This window comes from Ovis canadensis, chromosome 25, assembly GCF_042477335.2.
Source record: "Ovis canadensis isolate MfBH-ARS-UI-01 breed Bighorn chromosome 25, ARS-UI_OviCan_v2, whole genome shotgun sequence".
In the NCBI taxonomy this organism is placed as follows: domain Eukaryota; kingdom Metazoa; phylum Chordata; class Mammalia; order Artiodactyla; family Bovidae; genus Ovis; species Ovis canadensis.
Window position 1 is genome coordinate 22,284,529 of NC_091269.1, and position 27,863 is coordinate 22,312,391.

The 27,863-nt window shown below is 47.0% G+C and overlaps 1 protein-coding gene across 10 annotated transcripts in view; it reads left to right on the top strand.

Annotated features, from left to right (window-relative positions):
* DISC1 (DISC1 scaffold protein) overlaps positions 1 to 27,863 on the top strand; it is a 488,958-nt gene that overhangs the window by 142,792 nt on the left and 318,303 nt on the right. For all 10 annotated transcript variants that reach the window (XR_011253159.1, XR_011253160.1, XM_069572613.1 and 7 more), the window contains one exon: positions 10,991 to 11,060. Coding sequence is in view for 8 of the 10 variants with exons in the window: in XM_069572613.1 (XP_069428714.1) it covers positions 10,991 to 11,060 (70 nt within the window). In the remaining 2 variants the exon portion in view is untranslated. The remainder of the gene's footprint in view (positions 1 to 10,990; positions 11,061 to 27,863) is intronic.

A 27,863-nucleotide genomic window follows, 5' to 3' on the forward strand; every position in this document is an offset into this window, starting at 1 on the left:
CGTCTGTGGCCTAAAGTCCTAGCCACCTCCCTGTTTGCCCTGTCCCAGACTGGCCATCAGATTTATCCCCCAGGGAGAGAGAGCAGCCGGGCCAGTGTGCAAGCAACAGTGCAGTGCGCAGTGTTCCCAGGCGAGGCGTGGAATCTGAGTCAGGCACGTCCAAAACTGACACCACTGTCTTACCCGTTAAACCGGTCCTAACAGGTGTCACTGTTGATCTGTAACTGCTGATTTGAGCCAATAGAATGCACCCAGCTCCTTAGAGGAGCTGCAGGTTCTCCAGCACCCTCCCCGCTGCCCTCCCAACCTCTGCTCCGTCTTTAAGTGCCCTCAGTCCTGCTGCTAACCTACTCTCACGGCCACGGCCATGGTCCCTGCCTGGTTCAAATCCTTATGTTTCACCCGAGTTTGGTAAGGGGTCCTGACATACTTTCCTCCAGAGTCTCTCTTCCCCAATTCCTCCTCTACGAGGTCAGCAGCATTGTCTTTGGGAATACTGCTGGGATGCTGTTATTCCTTGGCTTAAAACATTTGGTGGCTTCTTACTTCCCTTAGGATGGTCTCCAAACCCCTCATCCTGACAATGGAGACCTTTCCCGACCTGCTGCAGCTGCCCAGTGCCTCTGGCTCGGCTGCTCTCTCTTCCTGTGTCTTGGGCCTCTGCCTGGAGTGAGCTTCCTGCCTTGTGCCACCTGCTAAGCTCTTCTTATTCCTTTCAGTGTGGCTCCAAAGCCACTTCCTTGTGAGACCTCTCCTCCCTTCCCCCCGCCCCGAGACCGAATGAATCCCTCCCTCCATCCCTTCCCACAGCCCTTTGGATGTGCTCTGTGACAGCACTTGTCACTTTAATAATCAGTTGTTCGCGGTCCAAGTTCCTCACTTGACCACGAGCTCTTTATCTCCAGCTCACTTCTCTTAGCCATTTTTGGATGCCTGATGCCTGGCATACTGCCTGGTGCTTGATTAAAATTGTGGTTTTAGTGAAATAATTTATCTTGGTAAGATGGGCTGCAGGAATCTAATTGATAGACTTCTTGGATTGAATGTCTGAGGCATAAGGAGAGATGCTGAGAGGTACACACACAAGGAGCCAAACACTCAGTGGAGGTTTGCACCATCGTGATTTCTGGACTCTGAGTGCCAGTTTTCAACACTTTATTTCCAAAATATTTTAAGAAAAATCTCAGCAACATATCTGCATTTCAAAAATCCAAGTTTTGACACAGGTCAAGCAGAAGTACAAAGTGGTTATAAAGACCAGCTTTCCTTCCTCCTAGATAACCAAGCAGAAAATCACTTGGCAGTGGGTCTGCTGTAGTCAGTCCACAATATCCAGTCACTGAGGTTTGGTAGAACCAACAGTTTTTCCTTTCCTTTTAAGTCCTCTTACCAAGATATAGGGGTCTTCCCAGGTGGCGCTAGTGGTATAGAACCCACCTACCCATGCAGGAGACACAGGAGATCTGGGTTTGATCCCTGGGTCGAGAAGATCGCCTGGAGGAGAGCATGGCAGCCCACTCCAGTATTCTTGCCTGGAGAATTCCATGGACAGAGGAGCCTGGTGGGTTACAGTCCATAGCGTCGCAAAGAGTTGGCCATGACTGAAGTGACTTAGCATGCATGCATGTATCTAGATATAGACCAGGATATCTAGTCCTGGCCTAGATTTTTTGATACTTTGGAGTTTGTGAAACCCTGAGCAGATATGCTTTCTGGGGGCCACAGACTCACCATGCCAGTCTCTGAACTACCAGGACATTGGGGTACCTGGGAGCTGGAATTCTAGGGGCTGTGGTTGCAGAAAACCACCTTGGCTCACCTTTTAGAGTCTATGATCTTTAGTTTTAAAAAGAAATAAAACACACCCTAGCTATATCTCTTCTTATAATTAGTTATAAGCCACTGGAGAGTTGTTTTATGGGGTCTTGGTTTCTGGAAGATCTCCTGGGGGCTTGTACTCCTGGCATGCTGGCGGGACTGCCTGACTGGTAGCCTGCTGCTTTCACTTCCTTGTTGTGTGACCTGAAGTCATTTCCTTCATTGTTCTGTGCCTCAAGATGCTCTGGTAGTAGTTGGAGGTAACTGCAGTCCCCACCTCATAGATTGTCGTGAGGATGAAAAGTGCTGGTCCACGTGCAGTGCTTCAGATTGGTTCTGATGCCCAGCGAGAACACAGAATATTGCTCATTGTTATAGAGTATTGCTCATTAGAGAAATGGCTCAGGCGAAGAGAATTTGAGTCAAACGGGGAATTCACTCTTCTTCCTTGTTGACTTAAAAAAATATTCCCAACCTTTAAAAGAAAATTCACAACCTAAAAGTTGAGAGTTATGTTTTATTTGGTGGAAATTTTTAGGACTTAAGCCCAGGAGATAGTATCTCAAGTGACCTTGAGAGATGCTCCAAGGAGGCAAGAGGGGGAGCCAGGTTATATAGAAGTTTTGCAACAAAGGGAAGGTAGTCGGAACATCAAAAGATTATTGTTAATTAACAAAAGCCAGATATCCCAGGTTAAGTAGTTCAGCACTTTTCTGTGTATGGGAAGATGCAAGAGTCTGGGCTCACTGAAATCATGCCTTTGATACTCACCTCAGCTATCTGGGGCCGATATGCTGTGCTTTCCACATTCTGAGCTTCCTCGGGGCTCACCGTAGGGAGTGGCTGCAGTCTGGTGGCTGCGAGATGACAGATATTCTTTTCCTTCCTGAGTTCCCTCGGGGCTCACCGGCTCACATTGGAAGGCTGCAATCAGTGATGACTGTGACATCCATGTTTACTGATACGGCAGGGAATATTCCATTTCTCACCCTGCAGTTCAAATTAAGCTCACATCTTGTCTCAAATGATAGGATCCGGACACAGGTGATCTGTAGTGTAACTTCCTTTGTTTATCCAGCACCTGGATAGTGAGTAACATGATGCTCTCCAGTGATTTGCATGTCTGTTGCGTGGAAGAGGGATGACCTTTATTCAGGGTCGTGGAGTGACCAAAGGAACTCTGTCCAGGGTGAAGGTCTTACAGGAGTGCAGATTTTGCTTCAGATGGAGGAAGAGGCTCCCGACAGTAGAGTTGTGCTTGATGAGGGAGGCCTTGCTTTTTCCACCATGTTTGTGCAGAAACCTCAGACTGCCCATTTGGGCTGAAGAACTGGGGAAGGGTTGAGCTATGGATCTTCAAAAAGATCCCTTCAAAGATTGGGATTTTAGTGTTCTGGTGCTTTTTAAAATGTTTTATTCCAATTCCTTAACCCCTCTTCTCTCCCCTTAAGGAAAATGAAAATCTCAGGAATTTGAATTTTAGCTCCTGTTAAATGCAGTCCATCCTTCGTATCCGCAGATTCTGTATTCGGGAATTCACTCTCTTGTTAAACCTTACTGAAGTCCAAGGTCAGGGCTCACAGTGCTTTCCTGGTCTTTTGTGGACGTGCATGCAGTCACTCAGTCTTGTCTGACTCTTAGGGACCCTTTGGACTGTAGCCCCTCAGGCTTCTCTGTCCTTGGGATTTTCCAGACAAGAATACTGGAGTGGGCTTCCATTTCCTCCTCCAGGGGATTTTCTTGATCCAGGAGTCAAACTCAAGTGTCCTTTGTCTCCTGCATTGCAAGCAGTTTCTTTACCTGCTGAGCCATCAGGGAATCCCTCATGGACATGCACAGAATGACTGAAAGTCTGGGCCACCCAACACGCATGTTCTAGCTGAGGTCTTGTTTCAGCTCAGACTGTAAACTAGTGTACTTTGCTGCTGCTGCTGCTGCTAAGTCATTTCAGTCGTGTCTGACTCTGTGTGACCCCATAGATGGCAGCCCACCAGGCTCCGCCGTCCCTGGGATTCTCCAGGCAAGAACACTGGAGTGGGTTGCCATGTCCTTCTCCAATGCATGAAAGTGAAAAGTGAAAGGGAAGTCACTCAGTCATGTCCGACTCTTCGCGACCCCATGGACTGCAGCCTACCAGGCTCCTCTGTCCATGGGATTTTCCAGGCAAGAGTACTGGAATGGGGTGCCATCGTGGCCTGTTTTTATAAAAAAATTTTTCTTTTTTTTTTAATTTGATATACAGTTTTTTTTAAAACAAATTTGTTTGTTTTTACTGAAGTATAGTTGATTTACGATGTTGTGTTAGTTTCAGATGTACAGCAAAGTGATTCAGTTAAATTTTAATGCCATGCTTTTCCCATGTTTGATTTGTTTTTTGTTGGTGAGGTCACTGTTTAAGCTGGTTCCCAAGCACAGGACTGGCAGTGCCGTCTGGCACTTGTAAGCACAAGAAGGCTGCTGTGTGCCTAAGTGGAGAAAGTACGTGTGTTAGATCAGCCTCTTTCAGGTGTGAGTTGTGAGCTGAATGTTAATGAAGCAGAGATAAATATTAAATACAGAATCTTTAAGGGCTTCCCAGGTGGCGCTTGTGGTAAAGAACCTGCCTGCCAATGAAGGAGACATAAGAGATTTGAGTTTGATCCCTGGGTCAGAAAGATCCCCTGGAAGAGGGCATGGCAACCCATTCTAGTATTCTTGCCTGGAGAATCCCATGGACAGAGGAGCCTGGCAGGCTATGGTCCATAGGGTCACAAAGAGCCAGATACAAATGAAGCTACTTAGCATACACAGACAGTATCTTTAAACTGAAACACACATAAAACAAGGTTATATATTGATCAGTTGACAAAAATATTGTGACCTAACCCTATTTTTCCCCCTGGAAACAATGGTTCACTATTTGCTAACTGAGCTTTCCCAGTGATTCTATGGAACTTAACGACCACATATGAGACTTGACTGTGTATTTTATATTGTTTAGAAATAGCCACCCAGGGACATTACCAGGGGTTGGGAAAAAGTGCTTATTCATTGGAAGAAAAGCTATGACAAACCTTGACAGCATATTAAAAGCAGAGACATTACTTTACTGACAAAGGTCCGTCTAGTCAAAGCTATAGTTTTCCAGTAGTCATGTATGGATGTGAGAGTTGGACCATAAAGAAAGCTGAGCACCGAAGAATTGATGCTTTTGAACTGTGGTGTTGGAGAAGACTCTTGAGAGTCCTTTGGACTGCATGGAGATCTAACCAGTCAATCCTAAAGGAAATCAGTCCTGAACACTCATTGGAAGGACTGATGCTGAAGCTGAAGCTCCAATGCTTTGGCCACTTGATACAAAGAACTGACTCATTTGAAAAGACCCTGATGTTGGGAAAGATTGAAGGCAGGAGGAGAAGGGGACGACAGAGGATGAGATGGTTGGATGGTATCTCTGATTCACTGGACATGAGTTTGAGTAAACTCTGGGAGTTGGTGATGGACAGGGAAGCCTGGCGTGCTGCAGTCCATGGGGTCGCAGAGTCAAACATGAATGAGCAACTCAACTGAACTGAACTGAGAAAATTGTGGTGCAAGGAAATGCTAGCTGGGGTGCAGAGGAGGGAAATAAGTGGGAGGACCCCGAGTGCTGGGTCCCACCTGAGGTTGTGGAGCTGGAGGAAGAGGAGACAAAGGGCCTGCCTCACATGGGTGGTGTGGCTGGATAAGACATGCCCATTAGTGGCTGTGCTTCCAGCCAAGATGGACATTCAGACATATCGCAGGGCAGCAACTCAGGGTCCTACAGGGATAGTTGGATGAAGGGGTAAAGTGAAGTGGGCACTGGCTGCAAATTTTTCTTTGACCTTCTTTCCTGTGTTTTTTTTGCATCAACTCATGTGGTTGTGGTGATGCTATAACTTTGCATGGCAATTGAGCTGGGCATTCAGCCTGCCTTCCATCCTGGCTATTTAAGACTAAGTAAGTAAGTAAATGAAGTCGCTCAGTCGTGTCCGACTCTTTGTGACCCCATGGACTTTAGCCTACCAGGATTCTCTGTCCAAGGGATTTTCCAGGCAAGAGTACTGGAGTGGGTTGCCATTCCATTTTCCAGGGGGTCTTCCTAACCCAGGGATCGAACCTGGGTCTCCCGCATTGGAGGCAGACACTTTACCATCCGAGCCACAAGGGAAGCCCATTTAAGATTCAGTTCCTGGTAAAATATGCACTTGTCATGTGGACCAGCTCAGCGATAAATGTGATCATTCATTCATTCGTTCTGTCATTAACTTGGAAATCACGTGCCTGCTGCTAAGAGTACACCTCATGACTGGCTTGGAGGCTGTGTTGGTTGGAGTAGGTTAGTAACAGACAGCAGCGCGACACGAGAGGCTTCACATAACACAGCTGTGTTCCTAGCCTACGAGTCATGTTCCACAGGGGTGGTTGGGGGCCCTGCTCTGCCCCTGAGTGCATAGACTGGTGTGCTGTTGAGGGGTGTGGTGTGGTGTGGTGTGGTGACCACTCAGGTCACAGTCCCTGAGACGAGGAGGAGAAGGCTGAGGGATCCGCAAAAGCAATTCAGAGCACAAGCCACCTCTGTCTCCTCCACGCACACCCCGTGAAGCAGAACAAGGACAGGAGGGCAGTGTGATGCCCCCATGAGCCCAGAGCAGTGGAGAACCAACTCGGTGAGCGCTGTCGTCTTCTACGTGGACACGAAGAGGCTCTTGCACTCTAGGTGCTCTAGGTTGGATGGAGTGCTCAGACACCACACCACACCACATCACACCACATCACACCACATCACACACACCACACCACACCACACCCCAGCATGACTCCACAATACACCACACCACAGCACACGACACACGGTGCTTTACCACACAATACCACACCACACGATACCACACCACACCACACCACACCACATGACACCAACCACACCACACCACACAACACCACACCACACACACCACACCACACCACACCCCAGCATGACTCCACAATACACCACACCACACCACACGACACACGGCGCTATACCACACGATACCACACCACACGATACCACACCACACCACACCACACCCCAGCATGACTCCACAATACACCACACCACAGCACACGACACACGGTGCTATACCACACAATACCACACCACACGATACCACACCACACCACACCACACCACATGACACCAACCACACCACACCACACAACACCACACCACACACACCACACCACACCACACCCCAGCATGACTCCACAATACACCACACCACACCACACGACACACGGCGCTATACCACACGATACCACACCACACGATACCACACCACACCACACCACACCCCAGCATGACTCCACAATACACCACACCACAGCACACGACACACGGTGCTATACCACACAATACCACACCACACGATACCACACCACACCACACCACACCACATGACACCAACCACACCACACCACACAACACCACACCACACACACCACACCACACCACACCCCAGCATGACTCCACAATACACCACACCACACCACACGACACACGGCGCTATACCACACGATACCACACCACACGATACCACACCACACCACACCACACCCCAGCATGACTCCACAATACACCACACCACAGCACACGACACACGGCGCTATACCACACGATACCACACCACACAATACCACATCACACCACACCACACCCCAGCATGACTCCACAATACACCACACCACAGCACACGACACACGGCGCTATACCACACGATACCACACCACACGATACCACACCACACCACACCACACCACATGACACCAACCACACCACACCACACAACACCACACCACACACACCACACCACACCACACCCCAGCATGACTCCACAATACACCACACCACACCACACGACACACGGCGCTATACCACACGATACCACACCACACGATACCACACCACACCACACCACACCCCAGCATGACTCCACAATACACCACACCACAGCACACAACACACGGCGCTATACCACACAATACCACACCACACGATACCACACCACACCACACCACACCACATGACACCAACCACACCACACCACACCACACCACATGACACCACCCACACAACACCACACCACACGATACCACATCACACCACACCACACCACATGACACCAACCACACCACACCACACCACACGACACACGGCGCTATACCACACGATACCACACCACACAATACCACATCACACCACACCACACCACATGACACCAACCACACCACACCACACCACACAACACCACACCACACCACAGCACACAACACCCCACAACCCATACCACCACCACCCACACCATACAACACCCCACCACACCACACCATACCACACAACACCCCACCCCACCACACCACACAACATCCCACTCCACCACACCACACCACATGACATCATACCACACAATACCCCACCCCACCACACCACACAACACCCCACCACACCACACCACACAACACCCCACCCCACCACACCACACGACACCCCACCACACCACATGACATCACCCATACCATACCACACACCACCACACCACACACCACCACACCACACAACACCACACCACATGACACCACACCACACCACACGACATCACCCATACCATACCACACAACACCCCACCACACTTGACACCACCCACACCACACAACACCACCCATAACACACCACACCACTCACACCACCCACACCACACCACACCACATGACATCACACCACACCACTCACACTACACCACCCACACCACACCACGCCACACCACACTACTCATACCACACCACACCACTCACACCATACCACACCATACCACACCACACGACACACCACACCACACCACACCACACTACTCACACCATACCACAGCGTACCACACCACACCTTACCACATGACACAACACCACACCACATGACACCACGCTACACCACCCCTACCACACCACACCATACCACATGGCACCACACCCCACACATCACACAGCAATAGCTGTTGCCTGGTGTGATAGGTACTAAGAAACTTGCAGCTCCATCCTTCTGTGGCTCACACCAAAAGCTTGGCATCCTCCTGGCTTTGTCCTCCCAACACAGGATCTGTTGGTGAAATCTGGTGGTTCTGTCTTCCCCCAACTGTCTTCTCGGTATGTCCACAATCACATCACTCCTCCCCATCTTCACTGCTCCTGCTAGAATCCAGGCTACCACTATCTCCTTCCTGGGTTATTTCCATGCCCTCCTCCCTGGCCGCCTGACTTCTGCCCTTACCCACAGCTGTCAGGAGGAAACGTCAGACATATATTGAATCATGAATTCTGTTATTCAGAGTCCCCAAGTAGTTTCCCAAGCCCTCCAGAGTGGAATCAGAACTTATTTTGACCACACCCAAGCAGCATGTGGGGTCTTAGTTATCTGACCAGGAGTCGAACCTGTGCCCTTGACAGTGGAAGGCTAAGTTTTAACCACTGGACTGGCAGAGAAGTCCCAGAAATCAGAACTCTTAAATGTCATCATCCCATGTTCCTCATGACCTTTCTGACCTCCTCTGCTACACTTTCCCCCTTTAACCAAGACTCTTTAGGCACGGCTGGCTCCTGTTAACTCTACAGTGCCTGGGGAGTTGCTGCCTGCAGCCTCTGTGGCAGTTCTGCCTTCTGCTGGAACATGTGTCTCCCAGACAGCCTCAGGGTTGGGATTCTCCAGGCAAGAGTACTGGAGTGGGTTGCCATTTCCTTCTCCAGGGGATTTTCCCGACCCAGGGATCGAACCCGTGTCTCCTGCATTGGCAGGCGGGTTCTTTACCACTGAGCCACCAGGGAAGCCCTACCACTCATATATCTTTGCTCATATATCATCTTCTCAATGAGATATTACTTAAAATTGCAACCCAACTGTCTACCAGCCTTCCTGACCCCCCTTACATGGTTCTGCTTTTTTTTCCACTGTCCTAGCACTAATCCTTTTCTAAGGCCTTGTAAAACTTACTTATTATGTTTATTTTTGTCTTCTTACACAAAATGGATAAGGCTAGAGGGCTAAGAATTTTGTGCTGTATCTGTAACCCCTCAAACAGTGCCTGACACTTAAGAGTGAATATTTGCAAAATGGTTTAGATCATGAGCACAGGTGAGGTTGTCAGTAGAGAAGCAGGACATCTAACGTGGACTGGAGGGGGCGACTCCTGAAAGAGGTGTGGAAGGAGAGGCAGGTGTAAACTGGCAAAGGATGGCAAGAAGCTGGTTTCCAGGGAGCAAGATTAAATCCATTTATCGATGGACCAAGAATGTCCCTGCAGAAAACCCCAGAGCTTCCTGTTGAGACGAGAAATAATGAGAAATGAATGTGTTGGTAATTCTCAGACAAGTGATGGGATTGATGAATCTCGTTCTCATGCTCAGTTGCTAAGTCTGACTCTTTGTGACTCCATGGACCGTAGCCCTCCAGTCTCCTCTGTCCATGAGATTCTCCAAGTAGGAATACTGCGGTGGGTTGCCATTTCCTTCTCCAGGGGATCTTCTCGACCCAGGGATCGAACCCACGTCTCCTGCAGCTCCTGCGTGGCAGGCAGATTCTTTACTGCTGCGCCACTGGGGAAGCCCATCCTTGAGTCCACACGTGGATTAAGTAAGACGGTGCCCATTTCTATAATGGAAAGATCCTTAGGACTTCTTTGATGAAGTCTTTCATTCTCACCCAGCCCTCAGGACAGCCTGCTGAGTTGAAGTTCATTGCTTTCTTTTCCTGGTTTCTGCTCTAATGTTGGTGTGTTTATTTTCATAAATTTAATATGATGCTTTTGAACAGAAGACACTTGGTCAGGTCAGGAAATCTGTATTCCTTTTATTATGCATTTTTCACACAGATAAGGGTACAATGTGATGTTTTTGTTTAAAAATGACATTCCAACTCTTTTTTTGGTTTTATGCTCAAATTACGCTTTTTCTTTATGTAACTTTTTTTTGAGAAATGAATGCATATGGCATTGGAAAAATGTACATTTGTGGTTCTTTTTTTAAAGGAGAATAGTGTGGTTCAGCTTCAAAATAGTTTCTAAGTGTTCTTAACTGTAACAAAATTAGTTTGTGTGAACAAGATTGTAATTCATTTTTCATTTTTTTGCCTTTCAAACCAACATAGGTAAAATCCTTAAGATTAAAGCTTCAGAAACTTCAAGATAAAGCGATTGAAGATGATGATTATGATAAGGGTGAGTTTTGCTTTGTTTATTGATTCTTTCTTCTCTTCCCATAACGTGCAATTTCGCTTTCCCTCCTTATTCACCTGTATCCTCCACACTGCAAATGAATTGTGTAATCTGTTCCCTGATCACCTGCACTCAGTAACAGTTGACTATTTTACAGCACTGTTGTTTTCTGAATTTCAAAGCAGTTTGGGAGGAATAATCCTTTGGGTCATAGGTATAACCTTATTGATTTTCCAGAAGCACTCTGAGTACTTGCACAATAAGAGTTATATTAAGTCATCATCTACCTGTCTAAGGTGTGATGTTGTTGTTGATGTTTACTTGCTAAGTTGTGTCTGACTCTTAGCAATCCCATGGACCGTAGCCCACCAGGCTCCTCTGTCCATGGGATTCTCCAGGCAAGAATACTGGAGTGGGTTGCCATGCCCTCTCCAGAGGATCTTCCTGACCCAGGGACTGAACCCACATCTCCTGCGCTGGCCAGTGGACTCTTTATCATTGAGCCACTCAGGGAAGCTCCAATTTGTGATGTAGCTATACTTTATTGACTCATCAAAAAACACTGGTGAACACCTACTATGTGGCCAGCACTGTGGCAGGGATAGGGGAGTAAGAGAATACAGTTTCTGGCCTTGGGATTCCTGTGAGTATGAGCCCTTGTGGAGCTTTCTGACTTCACATGCTTGGGGACCAGGTGTAGGAGTTGGAATGAGCTTAAGAGATGACGCCAGTCTCTATGAGTGGGCTCGGATGTATTGAATTCCCGTGTAGATGGCTTGAAAGAAGTCATGACATGAAGATGGAAGAGTTGTTCAGAAGCAAAAAAACCCAAACCAGAGTGAGGCACCCAAATAGGAGTCAGGCCAAAGTGGACGAAGGTATCATGGCTGCCAAGTGGACACTGGGTTGACTATGTCAAAGAAAAGTTGCAGGTCTGTTTGGATTGGGAAGGATCTTAAGGACCTGGGTACCAATTGCAAGATCTCACACTCATTTCTGCTGGGTCTTGGGGATAAGAGAGGGCCTTAGAGGACTTCTTGTTCCACCAGGCACTGATGAACTTCAGAACTATGCTGGTGATAACCAAGCTTAGCACAGCGAGGATTGGCCTGGAGATGTTTTAGATTTAAGGCTCCTCTGGAAGCTGGTTAGCTCTGAGGCTTGGTCTTCAACCTCATGGGGCCATATTCTGGTTTCCCAGAGAGTACATCACTGACCATTAGGAACTTGGGTGCTACAGGAATGGGGCAAGTGACTCCCAAAAGGAGGGTGCAAATCCTATTCTAGGAAACACACGGAGCAGAGCTGATGCTGTCTGGTGTCCTTGTTCACCACTGGCTTTGGGAGGAAGGAGAGGAATTTGGGGATGGAGCTCTTTAAACTCTGCCACTCCACTTTGACGGGACATTTTGATTTCAGAATGATGCCTGGCGGAGGATGATGTATGTGAAAGAGGAGCAGATGAGCTATTCCCAGACCCAGGTGTCCCTGGGGACTTTTGTCAGTGGGAGACACCTAGGTTTTGACACTCCCACTATGGCACAGGTTTTATTTTCTCTTCCAAGGGCTGTGCCTTGGTTCCTTTGACAACACAGCTCTCTCTGTAACACACAAAGCTTCAGACACAGGTGAAAAACCACACCCTCTTTTTCTGATCAAGAAAAACCTCAACTTTTCTGGATGCAGTGCTCTCAATGGGCTTCATTAAGTGAAGGTCTTACTTCTTTAGTCCTTTCTCCAAATGTCTCTGAAACACTGCAGGGGAGAAGTTGAATAGGACACACCTCACAGGGAGGCTGAAAGAATAAAGGTGACTTTATTCAGTGTTTCTGCCTGTTTAGTTTCCTTGTTTGTATGTCGCTGTCCCCCGAAGGAGATGTTTGGGGGTAGGCCAGCATTCTGTGTATCCTCAAGCCTTCCAGGTGATTGAGGTGCGTGCTGATGCCCGGGAAAACACGGTGTAGGACTTTCTTCCTTGGAAAATCAGGCCTGTGGTACAGCGGCAGCTGAGTCTAGCCAGTGAGGCTCAGTCCATGGGCCATGTCCCTCCTGGTGAAGATGACTGGGCCCTGAGGGGTGAGTAGGATATACTGGAAGGGCAAAGAACTGGAAGAGCCACCATTGCTTACGAGCCGCCATCCCAGAGTCTGATTGCCTTGAAAGGAGATTTGAAACCAGCTCTCTTATCTAAGGGCTTCCTTCGTTGCTCAGTGGTAGACAATCTGCCTACAACGCAGGAGATGGGGGTTCGATCCCTGGGTCAGGAAGATGCCCTGGAGGAGGGTATGGCAACTCACTCTGGTATTCTTGCCTGGAGAATCCCATGGACAGAGGACATTGGCAGGCTACAGTCCATGGGATTGCAAAGAGTTGGATGTGCCTGAAGCCACTTAGCTTGTGTGTGTTTGTTGTGTGTGTGGCTGTGAAGTACATTCAGTCATGTCTGATTCTTTGTGACCCCGTGGACAGTAACCCACCAGGCCCCTCTGTCCATGGAATTCTCCAGGCAAGAATACTGAAGTGGGTTGCCATTTTCTTCTCCAGAGGATCTTCCCAACCCAGAGATTGAACCTTGGTCTCCCTCACTGCAGGCAGGCCCTTTACCAGCTGAGGCACCAGGGAAGACCCTGTGTGTGTGTGTGTGTGTGTGTGTGTGTGTGTGTGTGTGTGCTAAGTTACTTCAGTTGTGTCCGACTCTTTGTCACCTTTGTCACCCTATGGGCTGCAGCCTGCCAGGCTCCTCTGTCCCTGGGATTCTCCAGGCCAGAATACTGGAGTGGGTTGCCATGCCCTCCTCCAGGGGAGCGTCCTGACCCAGGGATCGAGCCTGTTTCTCATGGTCTTCTGCACTGGCAGGTGGGCTCTCCCCTGGTGGCTCAGATGGTAAAGAATTGCCCCTGGAGAAGGGAAAGGCTACCCACTCCAGTATTCCGGCCTGGAGAATTCCACGGACTACAGTCCATGGAGTCGCAGAGTCCGACACGACTGAGGGACTTTTACTTTCACTTTTCTTTACCACTAGCGCCACCTGGGAAGCCCTTAGCACATAGCACATGGCATCTGAAATGGATCTCTGCAGGGCCCAGAGCATGGACTGGCACATAGCAGGTGCTGAATAAGTTGTCATAAACTACTTGCCATTCAGAAAACTAAGATCATGGCATCTGGTCCCATCACTTCATGGCAAATATATGGGGAAACAGTGGAAACAGTGTCAGACTTTATTTTGGGGGGCTCCAAAATCATTGTAGATGGTGACTGCAGCCATGAAATTAAAAGACGCTTACTCCTTGGAAGAAAAGTTATGACCAACCTAGACAACATATTAAGAAGCAGAGACATTACTTTGCCAACAAAGGTCTGTCTAGTCAAAGCTATGGTTTTTCCAGTAGTCATGTATGGATGTGAGAGTTGGACTGTAAAGAAAGCTGAGCGCCGAAAAATTGATGCTTTTGAACTGTGGTGTTGGAGAAGACTCTTGAGAGTCCCTTGGACTGCAAGGAGATCCAACCAATCTATCCTAAAGGAAATCAGTCCTGAATATTCATTGGAAGGACTGATGTTGAAGCTGAAACTCCAATCCTTTGGCCACCTGATGTGAAGAACTGACTCATTTGAAAAGACCCTGATGCTGAGAAAGATTGAAGGCAGGAGGAGAAGGGGAAGACAGAGGATGAGATGGTTGGATGACATCACTGACTCAATGGGCATGAGTCTGAGTGAACTCTGGGAGTTTGTGATGGACAGGGAGACCTGGCGAGCTGCAGTCCATGTGGTCACAAAGGGTCAGATATGACTGAGCAACTGAACTGAACTGAATTGAACTGAACTGAAACTAATTGCCAAGTAATTAGGGAAGTTGAGGTGGAGAGTTGTGGTCATGAAATGTGTTGACACAAGAGCTGAATAAAGCTTCCTTTCTCACCTATGATAGTTCATCCAGAGTTACTAATAAACATTCTCAGGGTTGCTGAGATGTCCTTGCCACTCAGTCTTTAGTCTTTGTGTGGACTCTCTCCTTGTTCTGAGAGGAGCTGCTCTGCTGCTGTGCACTGTCTCTAGGGAGCGGGTCTGCTGATGTCCACAAGGCTTGCCAGGAGCACGTGGAGGGTGATCTTATCCCCCTTTGTTTTGTTTTGTGTTTTTGCTTTTCTCTCTTTCTTTCTAGTTTCATTTGTAATGACAACTTTGTGTTCCAGGGAAATGAGCCATGAGCGCAGAATAGAAAGGTCCATGTTTTGTTATCTCATTAACGTGCTGAAGCTTCACCTGTGATGCCCAGTGAGGAACCTTCTCAGATCTCTAATGACATCTCTCCCTCGCTAGGGAAGGAAGGTTGCTATATTCTCATATTCTTGCAGAAAGCTGGGAGGACTGAGGTGAAAAAGAGGTTGCTGTTTGGTATTTTCTTGGGGTCTCTCTCGTAGAGACTCCATGTACTCCTTGGTTTCCTCACTTGACCGCTTGTGCTATGTCAGCTGAGGGGCGAGGCTGAGACCTGGGAGTCCCACGGGGGAGAGCCTGCCATCCAGGGACTAGGGGTGAGAGGCCCGGGTCTGCGACATGCTGGGAGGCAGAAAAGGAGAGTGTGGACCGTGGTGTTTGACATGGTTACTGCCCTAGTGGTTGCTGTGTGGATTTGTGGCCTCTAACATCCTCTGGCCATGCGTGTCCATGGGTGACTACATCACACATCCACGAGGAGGCCGTGAGGTGGTGACTTCAGCTCTTCAGTGGCCCACATTGCTGTGCCATGGAGCAAGCTGGCTTTCCTGCTTGCCTAGACTTTCTTTCTTGCAGTGGAGAGTGGCCAGCACTGAATTCCTTTCTCTCTCCTTGTGTCTCAACCAGTAGTCACTGCGACAAAATTCTAGCACAATAAAATGTGAGGCATTCAGAGAAAGGTGATCCAAGCAGAGGCCAAACATGAAACCATGAAAATGGCCAGCTCTTGTCTAAACTGCAGTCATCTTCTTTTTTCCTGAGTTCTTTCCTTAGCAAGCTTCCTCCATCCACAGTGGATCCTTGGTGATAGTGTGCAGATCATCCAAGCTGACAGCCATTTCTTTCCCAGGGGCCCACTCTAAACATCCACCCATGGCTTCTGGAATCTAATGCATTCTTGTCTTGGGACTACAAATGTGACTGAACACAGTGAAAACCCACGGGTTCCTTTTCACTGTATTTCATTTGAGTCTAGAAAGCAAAAAACAAGACTGAGTAGAATCTGGTCATTTTTTTATATCCATAGGACAGCAGAGTCAACGGGAGGTGGACCCCATCCTGGCTACCCCAGAACAAAAATGTGATTCTTGGCAGCCTGTGCTGTTTCATGCTCTGCCTTGGAAAGAGCTACACTGAACCCCAGGGCTTCTCAAGAGATGCAGGTTTTCCCTGGGTCAGGAAGATCCCCTGGTGGAGAGCATGGCAGTCCACTCCAGTATTCTTGCCTGGAGAATCCCATGGACAGAGACTGGTGGGCTACAGTCCACAGGGTCACACAGAGTCACACGACTGAAGCAACTTAGCATGCACCCGGAACCCCCGTGTGAATGTGGGTGCAGCTTCTGTCTGCAGCCCCCTGCCCACACCCTTGCCTCCTCTCCCTGCACCCCAGCCTGGAAACAGCATCCTTCTGACCCGTTATGCAGAGGGCTCACCCCCTGTGGCCCTTGAGTGTCTCCCCTGGTCCTGGGATAGTGAGGCTTCCATTAAAAAGCACAAAAACAAAAGCTCAAATCTCAAGTAGGTGTTACTCGACTGACTGCATCCTTGCGTGCTTTGAGCTCAGTTGCTCAGTTGTGTCCAACTCTTTGCCACCCCATGCTGGCCAAGCTCCTCTGTCCATGGAACTTTTTAGGCAAGAATACTGGAGCAGGATGCCATTTCCTGCTTCAAGGGATCTTCCTGACCAAGGGATTGAACCCACATCTCTTGTGTCTCATGTATTGGCAGGTGGATTCTTTATGGCTGAGCCATCAGGAGATTGCAGCCTTTGCACTCATGAAAAATGCCAGCACACGAACCAGCCAAGTCACCATCAGCTGGGATCTTGGCCAGTTCCCAGGAGGCACTGTCACCAACCCCTTTCTTGGGCGAGGCCCTGGGTGCTGCTCAGAGAGGACCAGCATGTGCTCCGACCTGGCAGGATCCAGAGCATCTTGCATCCCAATGTGAAAAACAGCTTTGTAGCAGTTGTGGGGACAAAACCCAGCTAGGAAGATTGTGGATTCTGGCAACTCATTTATGTGACCGCTGAGGGAGGAGCAAATGAGGGCTTCATGCTGGGGATGCATCAGGAAAATGGCCCATGATCTTATCTAAAAACATTAGGCTGTTAGGAACTGAGCACTTGCATTGATTCAGTGTTAATCTTTAGCATCATTCTCACAAGAGTGGAAGCTCCTGTGTCTGCCTCCTATTTTAGGTAAAAACTGAAAAATTGGGAGATAAGTGATGCATATAGACAAATGCTGCAGAAAAAGAATATATGTAAAATGCCATTCGCTTCTCTTGATTACATTGTCTCAGGTTCTTGTCCTGGTTATAGACGAGTTTCTGATTTGTGAACTAAGGGCAGAGATCTCAGCTGATGGCGGCTTTCAGCATCACTGTGTTTTTTGGCAGGTTTGTGTGCTGGCGTTTTTCAGTGTGCTGAGGGCATAGTCAGCTGTGTAACACCTACTTGGGATTGGAGCTTTGTGCACAGACCTTTGTCTGCATAGGATATGCATCCCTTTCATTTGTAGCAGATTAAAACATACATTTCAGCATGATGCCTTTTCTCCCCCACGTTCCAGCTGGGTGTCTTGGTGTTAAGCGTGGAATATTAACCTCCTGCCTCCGCCGTCACTCTGGGGGTAGAAGCTCATGGGAGTGAATGTCCCTCTTCATGGCCACGTCACGGGTTCCCAGATGGCTTCTGCTTTGCTTCCCTGATTGTGAGGAAATTGGCCTGCCCTTCAAGGACCACATGAGGTGTGGCCACAGCCATTACTCATGATGGAACCTGACAGCTCCAAGTTTTTATATGCTTTTGAGTACAAAACACCAAGACAAACAAAAAAATCTTTTTTTCCCCCCAGCTCTTCTCCCTGATTAGTTGGAACTTGGTCACACTTTCCTACCCGCTGAACTGCAGCACTTTTTATTTTATATTTTGGGTCAGTAGGTCTTAAAAAAAATAATTTATTTATTGTAATTGAGGGATAATTACTTTACAATATTGTGATAGTTTTTGCCATACATTGACCTGAATCAGCCAGGGTGCACATGTGTCCCCCATCCTGAAGCCTCCTCCCACCTCCCTCCCCACCCCATCCTTCCAGCTTGTCCCAGAGCACTGACTGTGAGTGCCTGGCTTCATCCATCAAACTTGCCCTGGTCATATGTTTTACACATGATAATATTCATTTTCAATGCTGTTCTCTCAAAACACCCCACCCTTGCCTCCTCCCACATAGTCAGTCCAAAAGTCTGTTCTTTACATCTGTGTCTCTTTTGGGGCCCTGCATGTAGGACCGTCATTGCCATCTTTCTAAATTCTCTATGTGTGTAATATACAGTATTGGTGTTTCTCTTTCTGACTTACTTCACTCTGTATAATAGGCTCCAGTTTCATCCACCTCTTTAGAACTGACTGAAATGTGTCCCTTTTTATAGCCGAGTAATATTCCTTTGTGTATATGTACCGCAGCTTACTTATCCATTAAGCTGCTGACGGACATCTAGATTGCGTCCATGTCCTGGTTGTTGTAACTAGTGTAGCGCTTTTAAAACTGGTATTAGTAGGTGGTTGTGTAGTAACAGTACTACAGTACAGTGACAGTAAACGTGTCTTGATCTCTTTGTGCATCTGCCTGAGACTCACTCCCCTTGATAGGCATTCCAGACTATAGAAACGTCAGCAACTTTACCTTTTCAAGTGAAATAGAAATTTCATTTGTTTTCAAGGGGCATTTCCCCTCTGTCTGCAGACTGCGAAGTAGTAAACACACCTAGAAGGGATGTGTCTGTGACCAGGGGCAAAAGCCGGAACAGGACTGAATCTTCCCACTACAGCCATTTCAGGTCCAACCTCTCTCTGTTTTAAGCACAAATGGATGACTTTCCTTTAATAGGAGGAATGTGCTAATTCCTCAGGCTGCTATAGCAAAGCACGACAAGACTGGGTGGCTTAAACACGAGCCACTGATTTCTCGTAGTTCTGGCTGAAAGTCCAAGGTCAAGCTGCCAGCAGGGTTGGCTGCTCCTGAGCGCTCCTGAGGGTGTAGACGCCGTCTTCTGCCTGGGTCCTCATGTCTGTGTCCTAATCTTTCTCTTCTAAGGACGCCAGTCTTGTTGGATTAAGGTGCACCCGAAGGACTTCATTTTATGTAACAACCCTTTAAAGACTCTGTCTCTAAATACAGCCGCATTCTGAAGTCTTGGAGGATAGGATTTGGGGCGCACAATTAAACCCATAATGAGAGGCCTAATGGGCTCAGAGCAGAGCTGAGTACTGAACACATCCAGGCATCTGCACAAAGGTGGATACTTGTTGGACCATTCTGTGGTCATGTGTAGACATTTGATAGAAAAGTAAAAAAAAAAAAAAAGGCAGACTTTTGTGACTTTGAGTAAATGGGTTGACTACTCCTTTCCCTGTCTGCAGATGAAGCTGGCTGTCACGGGCATCTTGTTTTGTCCAAAATGCCGCAGTTAGGAGCAGAGCCTGGCTCTTAAGCCAGTACATCATACCGTACCTCACTCTTTCATATGAACAGCTATTTGAGGAATATTTGTCAGGCTTACCAGGCTGTGGTAAACCAACACATGTGTGAGAGGTGACCTCCCCTCAAGGAATGTTTTCTCTGAGCTTATTTGAGGTAAGCAATAATTATACAAGTAGGTAAAATTTCAGTTAACATTAGAATTGATATTTTTTTTTTTTTTGGCACGAGGACTGTCTACTTTCAAGAGGAAAAGAATCAACTTAAACTAGTGCTGGAAGAGAAGAGGACTTACTGATGGGAGTCTGGGGTCAGGGGGTCGAGGGGGTCAAGACGCTCACTTTTCTGTCTGTGGGTTGACTTGTTCTCTCAAACCACTTGTTTCACCTGGTTGCTATTGCGGTAGGCTGAAACACGGCTGGCTCTAAAATAACGCGTGCATGCATGCTCGGCCATGTCCAACTCTTTTGCAACCCCATGGACCTTTCGCAACCCTGCCAGGCTCCTCTGTCCATGGAATTTTCCAGGCAAGAATACTGGAATGGGTTGCCAGTTCCTCCTCCAGGGGGTCTTCCCAACGCAGCGATCGAACCCGCATCTCCTGTGTCTCCTGCATTGGCAGGCAGGTTCTTTACCACTGAGCCACCTGGGAAGCCCTCCTGTAAAAGGGAGGCACACTTACTCCCTGGAATTTGTATACTTAACAGTGGTTAAAATGGCACATTTTGTTAAATATATATATATGCGTGCATGCTAAGTGGCTTCAGCTCTGTCCAACTCTGTGATCCTATGGACTATATATAGCCTGCCAGGCTCTGTCTGTCCATGGAATTCTCCAGGCAAGAATACTGGAGTGGGTTGCCATACCTTCTACAATTTAAAAAAGTAATGTACCAAAACTGGTTGAATTGTACACTTTAAATAGGTGAATTGTATGGTATGTAGATCACACTCAATAAAACTGTTTAAGAAAAATGGTGACAAAACTTACCTTCCTCATGAACCTACAACTGGTCAGGGCAAAATGGGTAGAGCTCATCTCTGCTCTAGGCATTCACTGGGCAGTTTGAAGGCTAGAGGAGGGGACCATGCTCAGTCGCGTGTCTGGTGGCTGGTGCTGTCTGCTGGTGCCTGACGGGGGCCATGGCTGGAGCACTTATCTGTAGCCTTTCCATGTGACTGCTTGGCTTCCTCATATGGTGATGGCATCCTGAGGGAGAGAGATAGGCAAAAACAATCACTTATTAGGGATTAACCTTGGAAATCAGGTAGTGGTACTACTGCTACTACTGCTGCATTCTATTCCTTAAAAGTAGATCACCAAGTGTGACCCCCTCCTCAAGCACAGAGTCAGTAGACTCCATCTGTTGATGGGAGGAAGGTCTAAAGAATTTGCGGGCATCTTGTTAAACCACAACAGACAGCCCTCTCTTCTCAGATGCTTTCACATTTTCTCCATGTGTGAAACATACTCATTCTCTCTCAAGACCCCTTAAAGCTCTCATATGTTAAGGCATCAGGCTCAGACTTGATGTCCCCGTTTCCACATCTAACTCAGATGCAGGCGCCGAGGAGGCTTCTCAGGGGTGATTTCTTGAACACAGCGTCTGGGTTACGGTTTCTCTGGATGATCTGAACACCTGTGCACTAACGAGCAGGCTGTTGGTCAGTTTTAGTCGCTAAGTTGTGTCTGACTCTTGGGACCTCATGGACTATTGCCTACCAGCCTTCTCTGCCTGTGGGATTTCCCCGGCAAGAATACTGGAGTGAGTTGCCATTTCCTTCTCCAGGGGAATCTTCCCAACCCATGAATCAAATCTGAGTCTCCTGTGTTGCAGGCAGGTTCTTTGCCAACTGAGCTATGAGGGAATCAACCCCTACAAACCCAGCCTATGATGGTGGGACGGATAGGGTAACTGCTAAAGATACTTGTTCAAAAGGGGTAAGTGGGAGGCCTGCAGCAGCGACTGGTGCTGAGCAATTCTGAAGTCCACCTGTTGTCTGTTCCTTGATTAAGATTTAGCCCTACTGCCTAGGAATTATTTTCTATGTCTCTGACCTCTGGGCTCTCGGTTCTACACTCTGAACCATGCTTCCTTTTCCATAAGAAGTAGTCTGAGTGTATAGCCTGCTTTCCACTCATACAGGTTTGGGGATCCAGATGCCTTTTCTTCAGTTTGTACTTTCTCTTTAATTTTTCAGCTTGGCATAATTCTTTTTAAAACGTTTTGGGTTTTATGTGAATCCATTTATAACCTGCTCCATCAGACAAAAGCTATATCCACAAGTCTCTTCAAGAGAAGCCTCTTTTCTCAGGCTTCCTGTAAGGCTTGGAGGGGCAGGGGTTAACACTCTTCAGAGTCTGAAGGGGCTGTTCGACTGTTTGAAAGGGTTGGTGATGACCCTTAAATCTTTCTGGGATCTTAAAAAGGACTTTACAGTATATAGCCTTGGCCTCATCTTTTGACCGTATTTTCCTGGCAGAACTCTGAATTTGATTCTTTGCCTGGAAGCTGTTTCTAAATCTTAGCATCATTTGTTGTCTGGAGAAGCTAGGAATAAGAAATAATTTGAATTTCAAGCCCTATACATCCTGGTTCCTTTATAGTAACAGTTATTTCTTTGGCTTATTCTCTTCTCTCACATTGTACTATGGGGATAGAGAAGCAATTCCGGTAGTCCCTTGGAAGTTTGACTTCAAAACCTAGAAGTTGAAAGTTTTCAAATAAAAATATTGCTAAATAGCCTTCCAGCTTCCACTAACATTTTTCTTTCTTTACTTCCTTACCAATAGCCTCTTCAAGATCAATCATACTTCTCCTTAGGGCTCTTCCAGCTTCCGTGCAGCTCCGCAGCCCCATATCTATGACCACATGTTTGATTCTTTGTTATGGCAGCACCAACGTGGCACCAAAATCTGTTCCTGGTTACCTGCTGCTGTGTAACAAACAACTCCAAGTTTAGTGGCTTATGAAAATAACAACAATTATTTTGCTAAAAAATTCTATAACTTGGGGAAATCTCAGGAGAGAAAGCCCTTCTTCACTCCATTTGACATTAACTGGGACACACGGTCATGCTCGATTTGACATTGGGCAGTGGTGCTGGCTGTAAACTGGGTCTCAGCAGGGTCTGCAGCTCATGAGGCTGCTTGAATTACTCGCAGTGTGATGTTTAATGTAGGGGGGAGAGAGAAGGGGCATTGGAAGAGAGGGAGAGAGGAAGCTGAAGGGAGTTCTATCATCTTTTAAAAAAATTTTAAAATTGAAGTATAGTTGACTTTCAATGCTGTGTTACTTTGCTGCACACAGCAAAGTGATTCAGTTGTATATATTTATATATATTCTTTTTCAGAATATTTTCCATTTTAGGTTATTGTAAGACATTAAGTACATTTCCCCATGCTGTGCACTAGATCATTCTTGTTGATTTTATATATAGTAGTCTGCATCTATTAATCCCAAACTCCTCATTTATCCTCACCCCACATTTCCCCTTTGGTAACTGTAAGATTGTTTTTTTTTATGTCTGCAAGTCTGTCTTTGTTTTGTAAATAAGTTCATTTACAATGAGGTACCACCTCACACTGGTCAGAATGGCCATCACCAAAAAGTCTATGAATAATAAGTACTGGGGAGGGTGGGAAGAAAAAGGAACCTCTCTTCTTGGCTCCAGTATGAAAGCTTTCACGGAGAGCTTGCATCAGGTGATGACTTTTGGGGGACCAATTACTGCAGCTAAAGGTACGGCAGGTAGAAAAATGTGTTTACTTGTGTCTGTGATGAGGTGAGATCGTCTATTGTGAGAAGAATGGCTGATAAAAAATCAACTCTGTAATAACCTATGTTGGAAAAGAATCTAAAAAAGAATGGATCCATGTATATGTATAACTGAGTCACTTTGCTGTCTAGTGAAACTAATACAACATTGTAAATCAAATATACTCCAATATAAAATAAAAGTTAAATTAGAATCACCAGTCTCCGGCCGATGCAGGATACAGCATGCTTGGGGCTGGTGCACGGGGATGACCCAGAGAGATGTTATGGGGAGGGAGGTGGGGGGGGGGTCCATGTTTGGGAACACATGTATACCCATGGTGGATTCATGTCAATGTATGGCAAAACCGATACAGTATTGTAAAGTAAAATAAAGTAAAAATAAAAATTAAAAAATAATAATGAGAGCAACATGTGAATTTCAAAATGACGGATGTTAACAATATTCAAGAAGATTAGGATGAAAACACTCTCCAGAGTCCATTCATTTAGGTGTCCAAGCACTGCAGGATGGTGGGGAGTGTGGTGGATTACACACAGTCCCTCCCCAAACCTGCTCTCACAGATTGGATTGAAAATTGCCTCTTATTAGAGATTTTCCAGAGACGTTTGTCCTAGTCCCCCCAAGGAAGCAAGGTAATCTTTGATTTGTCTCTGACTGTGGTAGCCTCTTGGGCGGCTTTGTGAGTTCATCTCATAAAGTCAGTCCATCAGCAGGTTGTTATGTACATGTATATAATATGGTGCTGATTGGCCCACATCTCCTGTCACTGAATTGAAGGATGGTTGAAATCAATTGGCAGAATCAACTCTCCTATTTCTACGTGGGTTAGGGAAGCTTGTGTCGGTGTTCTGGTGGGTGGAGCTGGGTTTCTTCTCTCTGGAGTGCAATGAAGTGTCCAGTAATGAGTTATGAGATGTCAGTGGGTTTGGAGTGACTTTGGGCAGCCTGTATATTGAAGCTCAGGGCTGTGTTCCTGTGTTGCTGGAGAATTTGCATGGTATATCTTGCTCTGGAACTTGTTGGCCCTTGGGTGGTGCTTGGTTTCAGGGTAGGTATGGAGGCATTTGATAAGCTCCTGTCAATTAATGTTCCCTGAAGTCAGGAGTTCTCTGATGTTCTCAGGATTTGGACTTAAGCCTCCTGCTTCTGGTTTTCAGTCTTATTTTTACAGTAGTCTCAAGACTTCTCCTTCTATATAGCACCGTTGATAAAAGATCCAGGTTAAAGATGATAAGTTTCTCCACAGTGAGGGAAACCCGGAGAGATTCACAGAGTTACATGGAGAAGAGAAAAGGGAGGAAGGAGTTAGAGATGACCCGAATGAGATGAGGTGGAATCAATAGAGGAGAGAACAAGCTAGCCAGTAATCACTTCCTTATGTGCGCTCCACAACTGGACTGCTCAGAGATGTTCATGGAGTTATACAGAGAAGAGAAGAGGGAGGAAGGAGACAGAGGTGGCCAGGAGGATAAAAGGGGGGAGTCAAAAGGAGAGAGAAAGATGACAATTAGAAATAATTTACTCTTATTCAACCTGGGGGAGTCTGTAGTTAAAAACACCTTTAGGAGCTGTGAAAAATTCACCCAGTGTTTATTTACATATTTAGTTTTAATTCTGTATATTTTCAGTTGAGGTGTAATTTACCTACTAGGAGCTGTGAAGTGTTTGGTAACCAGCTCAGCATGCAGAGTGCACACTCCCAGGATTGGGTGAGGCGACCTAGGGTCAGTGTGACAGTGTCCTTTCATCTTGTCATCTGTCCTTGAGCACCAGTTCGCTCCTGGATAAACTGGGGATAATAATCCCTGTGGTGCCGTGTGGCTGGAAGGTTAACCATGATAATGGTGTGTGTGAGGTGCCTGGTGCACAGATATTGATGGATTGCTTGTTCTCCTTTCCCTGCCCACTCCTCACCCTTATCCCACATCCCTGGGTACCACAGGTTAGAAAACGCAGTGCAGAGTGGGGCTGCTTCTGAATCATCTCTTTGCCAGCACTTAGCATCGATAGCAGGCAGAAAATAAGATAGAATGGTTTGGCTTCTTATTTTCTATTTGGCAATAAGCAGCTTATTTGCACATAACCTGATTTCTTTCAAGCTGCAAAATTTTGGAAATGAGGTAAAGCAATATATACTAAAACATGCAGATTATAATGAGGCATTTAGAGTCTGACTGCTCTTCACATTTTCCTGGCAAACTACTTTTCTTCTCTGCGGTCTAAATTTCATGACCTTGAGTTTCTTGTTCTCTGCCTCATTTTCTGTTGAATGACATTGGATGACATTGCGAAAATGAAGTTGAAAGACTGCTTGGGCTTGAAAGAATTGGTTTCCCTGGTTTTGAGGGTAGTTGGAAAAAACATGAAAAAGGAAGAAAATGAGACATAAATGGAGGACTAAAGACAAGGACAAAGAAGAGATCAACGAGAGATTGGTCCTCTGTTCTGGTCAGTTTTCTGTGGGTCTCTGCTGTCTTGTGACCTGTACCCTTGTGGGCAGAGAGAGTGAAGATGCAGGTCCAAGATGATGATCTAATCCATTTAACATGCTCACTTTAGACATGGCGTCCATTTCTTCTGCATAACGGCAACGGTACAGTGCCCCTGCTCCTTCACGGGGCTTCTTGCATGGGGTGGTGTGTCACTGGACAGATACTCTTTTTTTTTTTTTTTAATAAACTGTCCAGACACTTACTTAAATCTTGCATCCCCTCTAATAAAGAAATTGACAGTAAGCATACCAGTAGCATATTGTAGATGACAGAGACACACCAGGGGAAAATGACTGGCTATTCCCTTCCGTTTTCACAAGCTCTGCGGACATCGTCTGCTGTTCTCTCTGCCCATGGCTCCAGCTCCCAAACCCATGAGGACTGGAAGCATGGTGTAGCTGCTCTGGAGCTGGAATTGTCTTTGGGAGACTAATTATGGCCCACTGAAGAAAAGTTATCTAGGAAAATTTGCATAAGCTTTCTGTAAGATTTGGGTACAAAAACCTTTATGGTATATAAATGCTTGGAGATTTACCCAGGTCTTCAGTTGGATGGAGGCAGATGCTCTGGAGAAGGAAAGGAGATCTCCTTGGTTGCGGGTGGAAAGTTATGGAAAGAGTTGTTCGCTTCTGCTTTGGCAGTGGTTGCTGGTCAAAACAATCTGGAGTCTTGACAAGGTTTTTAAGCAGCCCTCACTGCTGCCTCTGCCTGACTGAGTCACTGGTGTGGGTCCTGCTTTGGCCTTTTTGTCCTGTTTGTCAAGGAGGAAGGCAGACCAAGTGAATCAAGGCGGCAAGGCATGCATTTGGAACAAGAACTGAGTGGGTTGTAAAGTTCATCAGTGAAGAGAGAGACGACCTCAGCCATCTAGTCTCCAAGCCCAGAAACTGAACAACTTTCTGTTGTGTTCTCTCAGCACATTCATCAGATAATTCTGCCACCTCCCAGTTTCATCTGCCCACTGGTCCTAGCCTGAGAATTGTTTTCATTGTATGTTTGTTTTTGGGCAGTCAAATGTCTCTGAAATAATAAGAAACTGGCCAATTTGTGACATCTTCCCGCTCCAGTGTAACTGTGTGGAATGTCCGGCCTAAGACCCAAAGACGGCACTTTCCCTGCCATCCCACCCTGGCAGGATCGAGTCCTGGGCTCTGTTAGGTCTCAACCCAGCTTCTCTGACTGCATTTCCTCCTGCACTGAATGGCAAGTCAGGCTAGAAAAACTGGGGGTCGTGCTAGATCCTCCCCTTTCCCTAGACACTGAGCCACTGCGTCGCTTGGATTTCATCTCCTGAATATCTTTCTTCTGTCCTTAGATCTATCAGGGTTTGCCTGTTCTCATGCACTGGTCTCTCCAGGGTCCCCGCTTCCATTCCCACTCTCCTCCAATTCGGCTCTCACGACTGCCAGCTGCCCTTCTCCACTGCCTGGGGGACCACCTTCTCTTTCACCACTGTCCATGGTTAACATCCTCAGGATAAATGTTAAACTTGGTCTATAGCAACACCTTCTCGCCCTGTCCACTGTCAGGCCTGCTGATTTCATTTCTTGCCACTCCTTTCCCCCATGTGACCCCCTCTTCAGCCCTTCACGGTCCCTGGAGGTGGCTGCCTTTCCCACATGGCACTTCGCCTTTGCCTGCATGCACTGCTCCCTTTCCATCTTAGATCCTACGAGCCATCATGACTTGGTTTCAGGGTCCCTTCTGTTGAGTGCTCTGTAGGTTTCCCCAGCCTCATGTACAGCATGTGTTAATATAGCTGTTTGCTGTGGCCTTGGCTGAACTGTAAGCTGCCTTCTGGGAGAGGCAGAGTCTCCCTA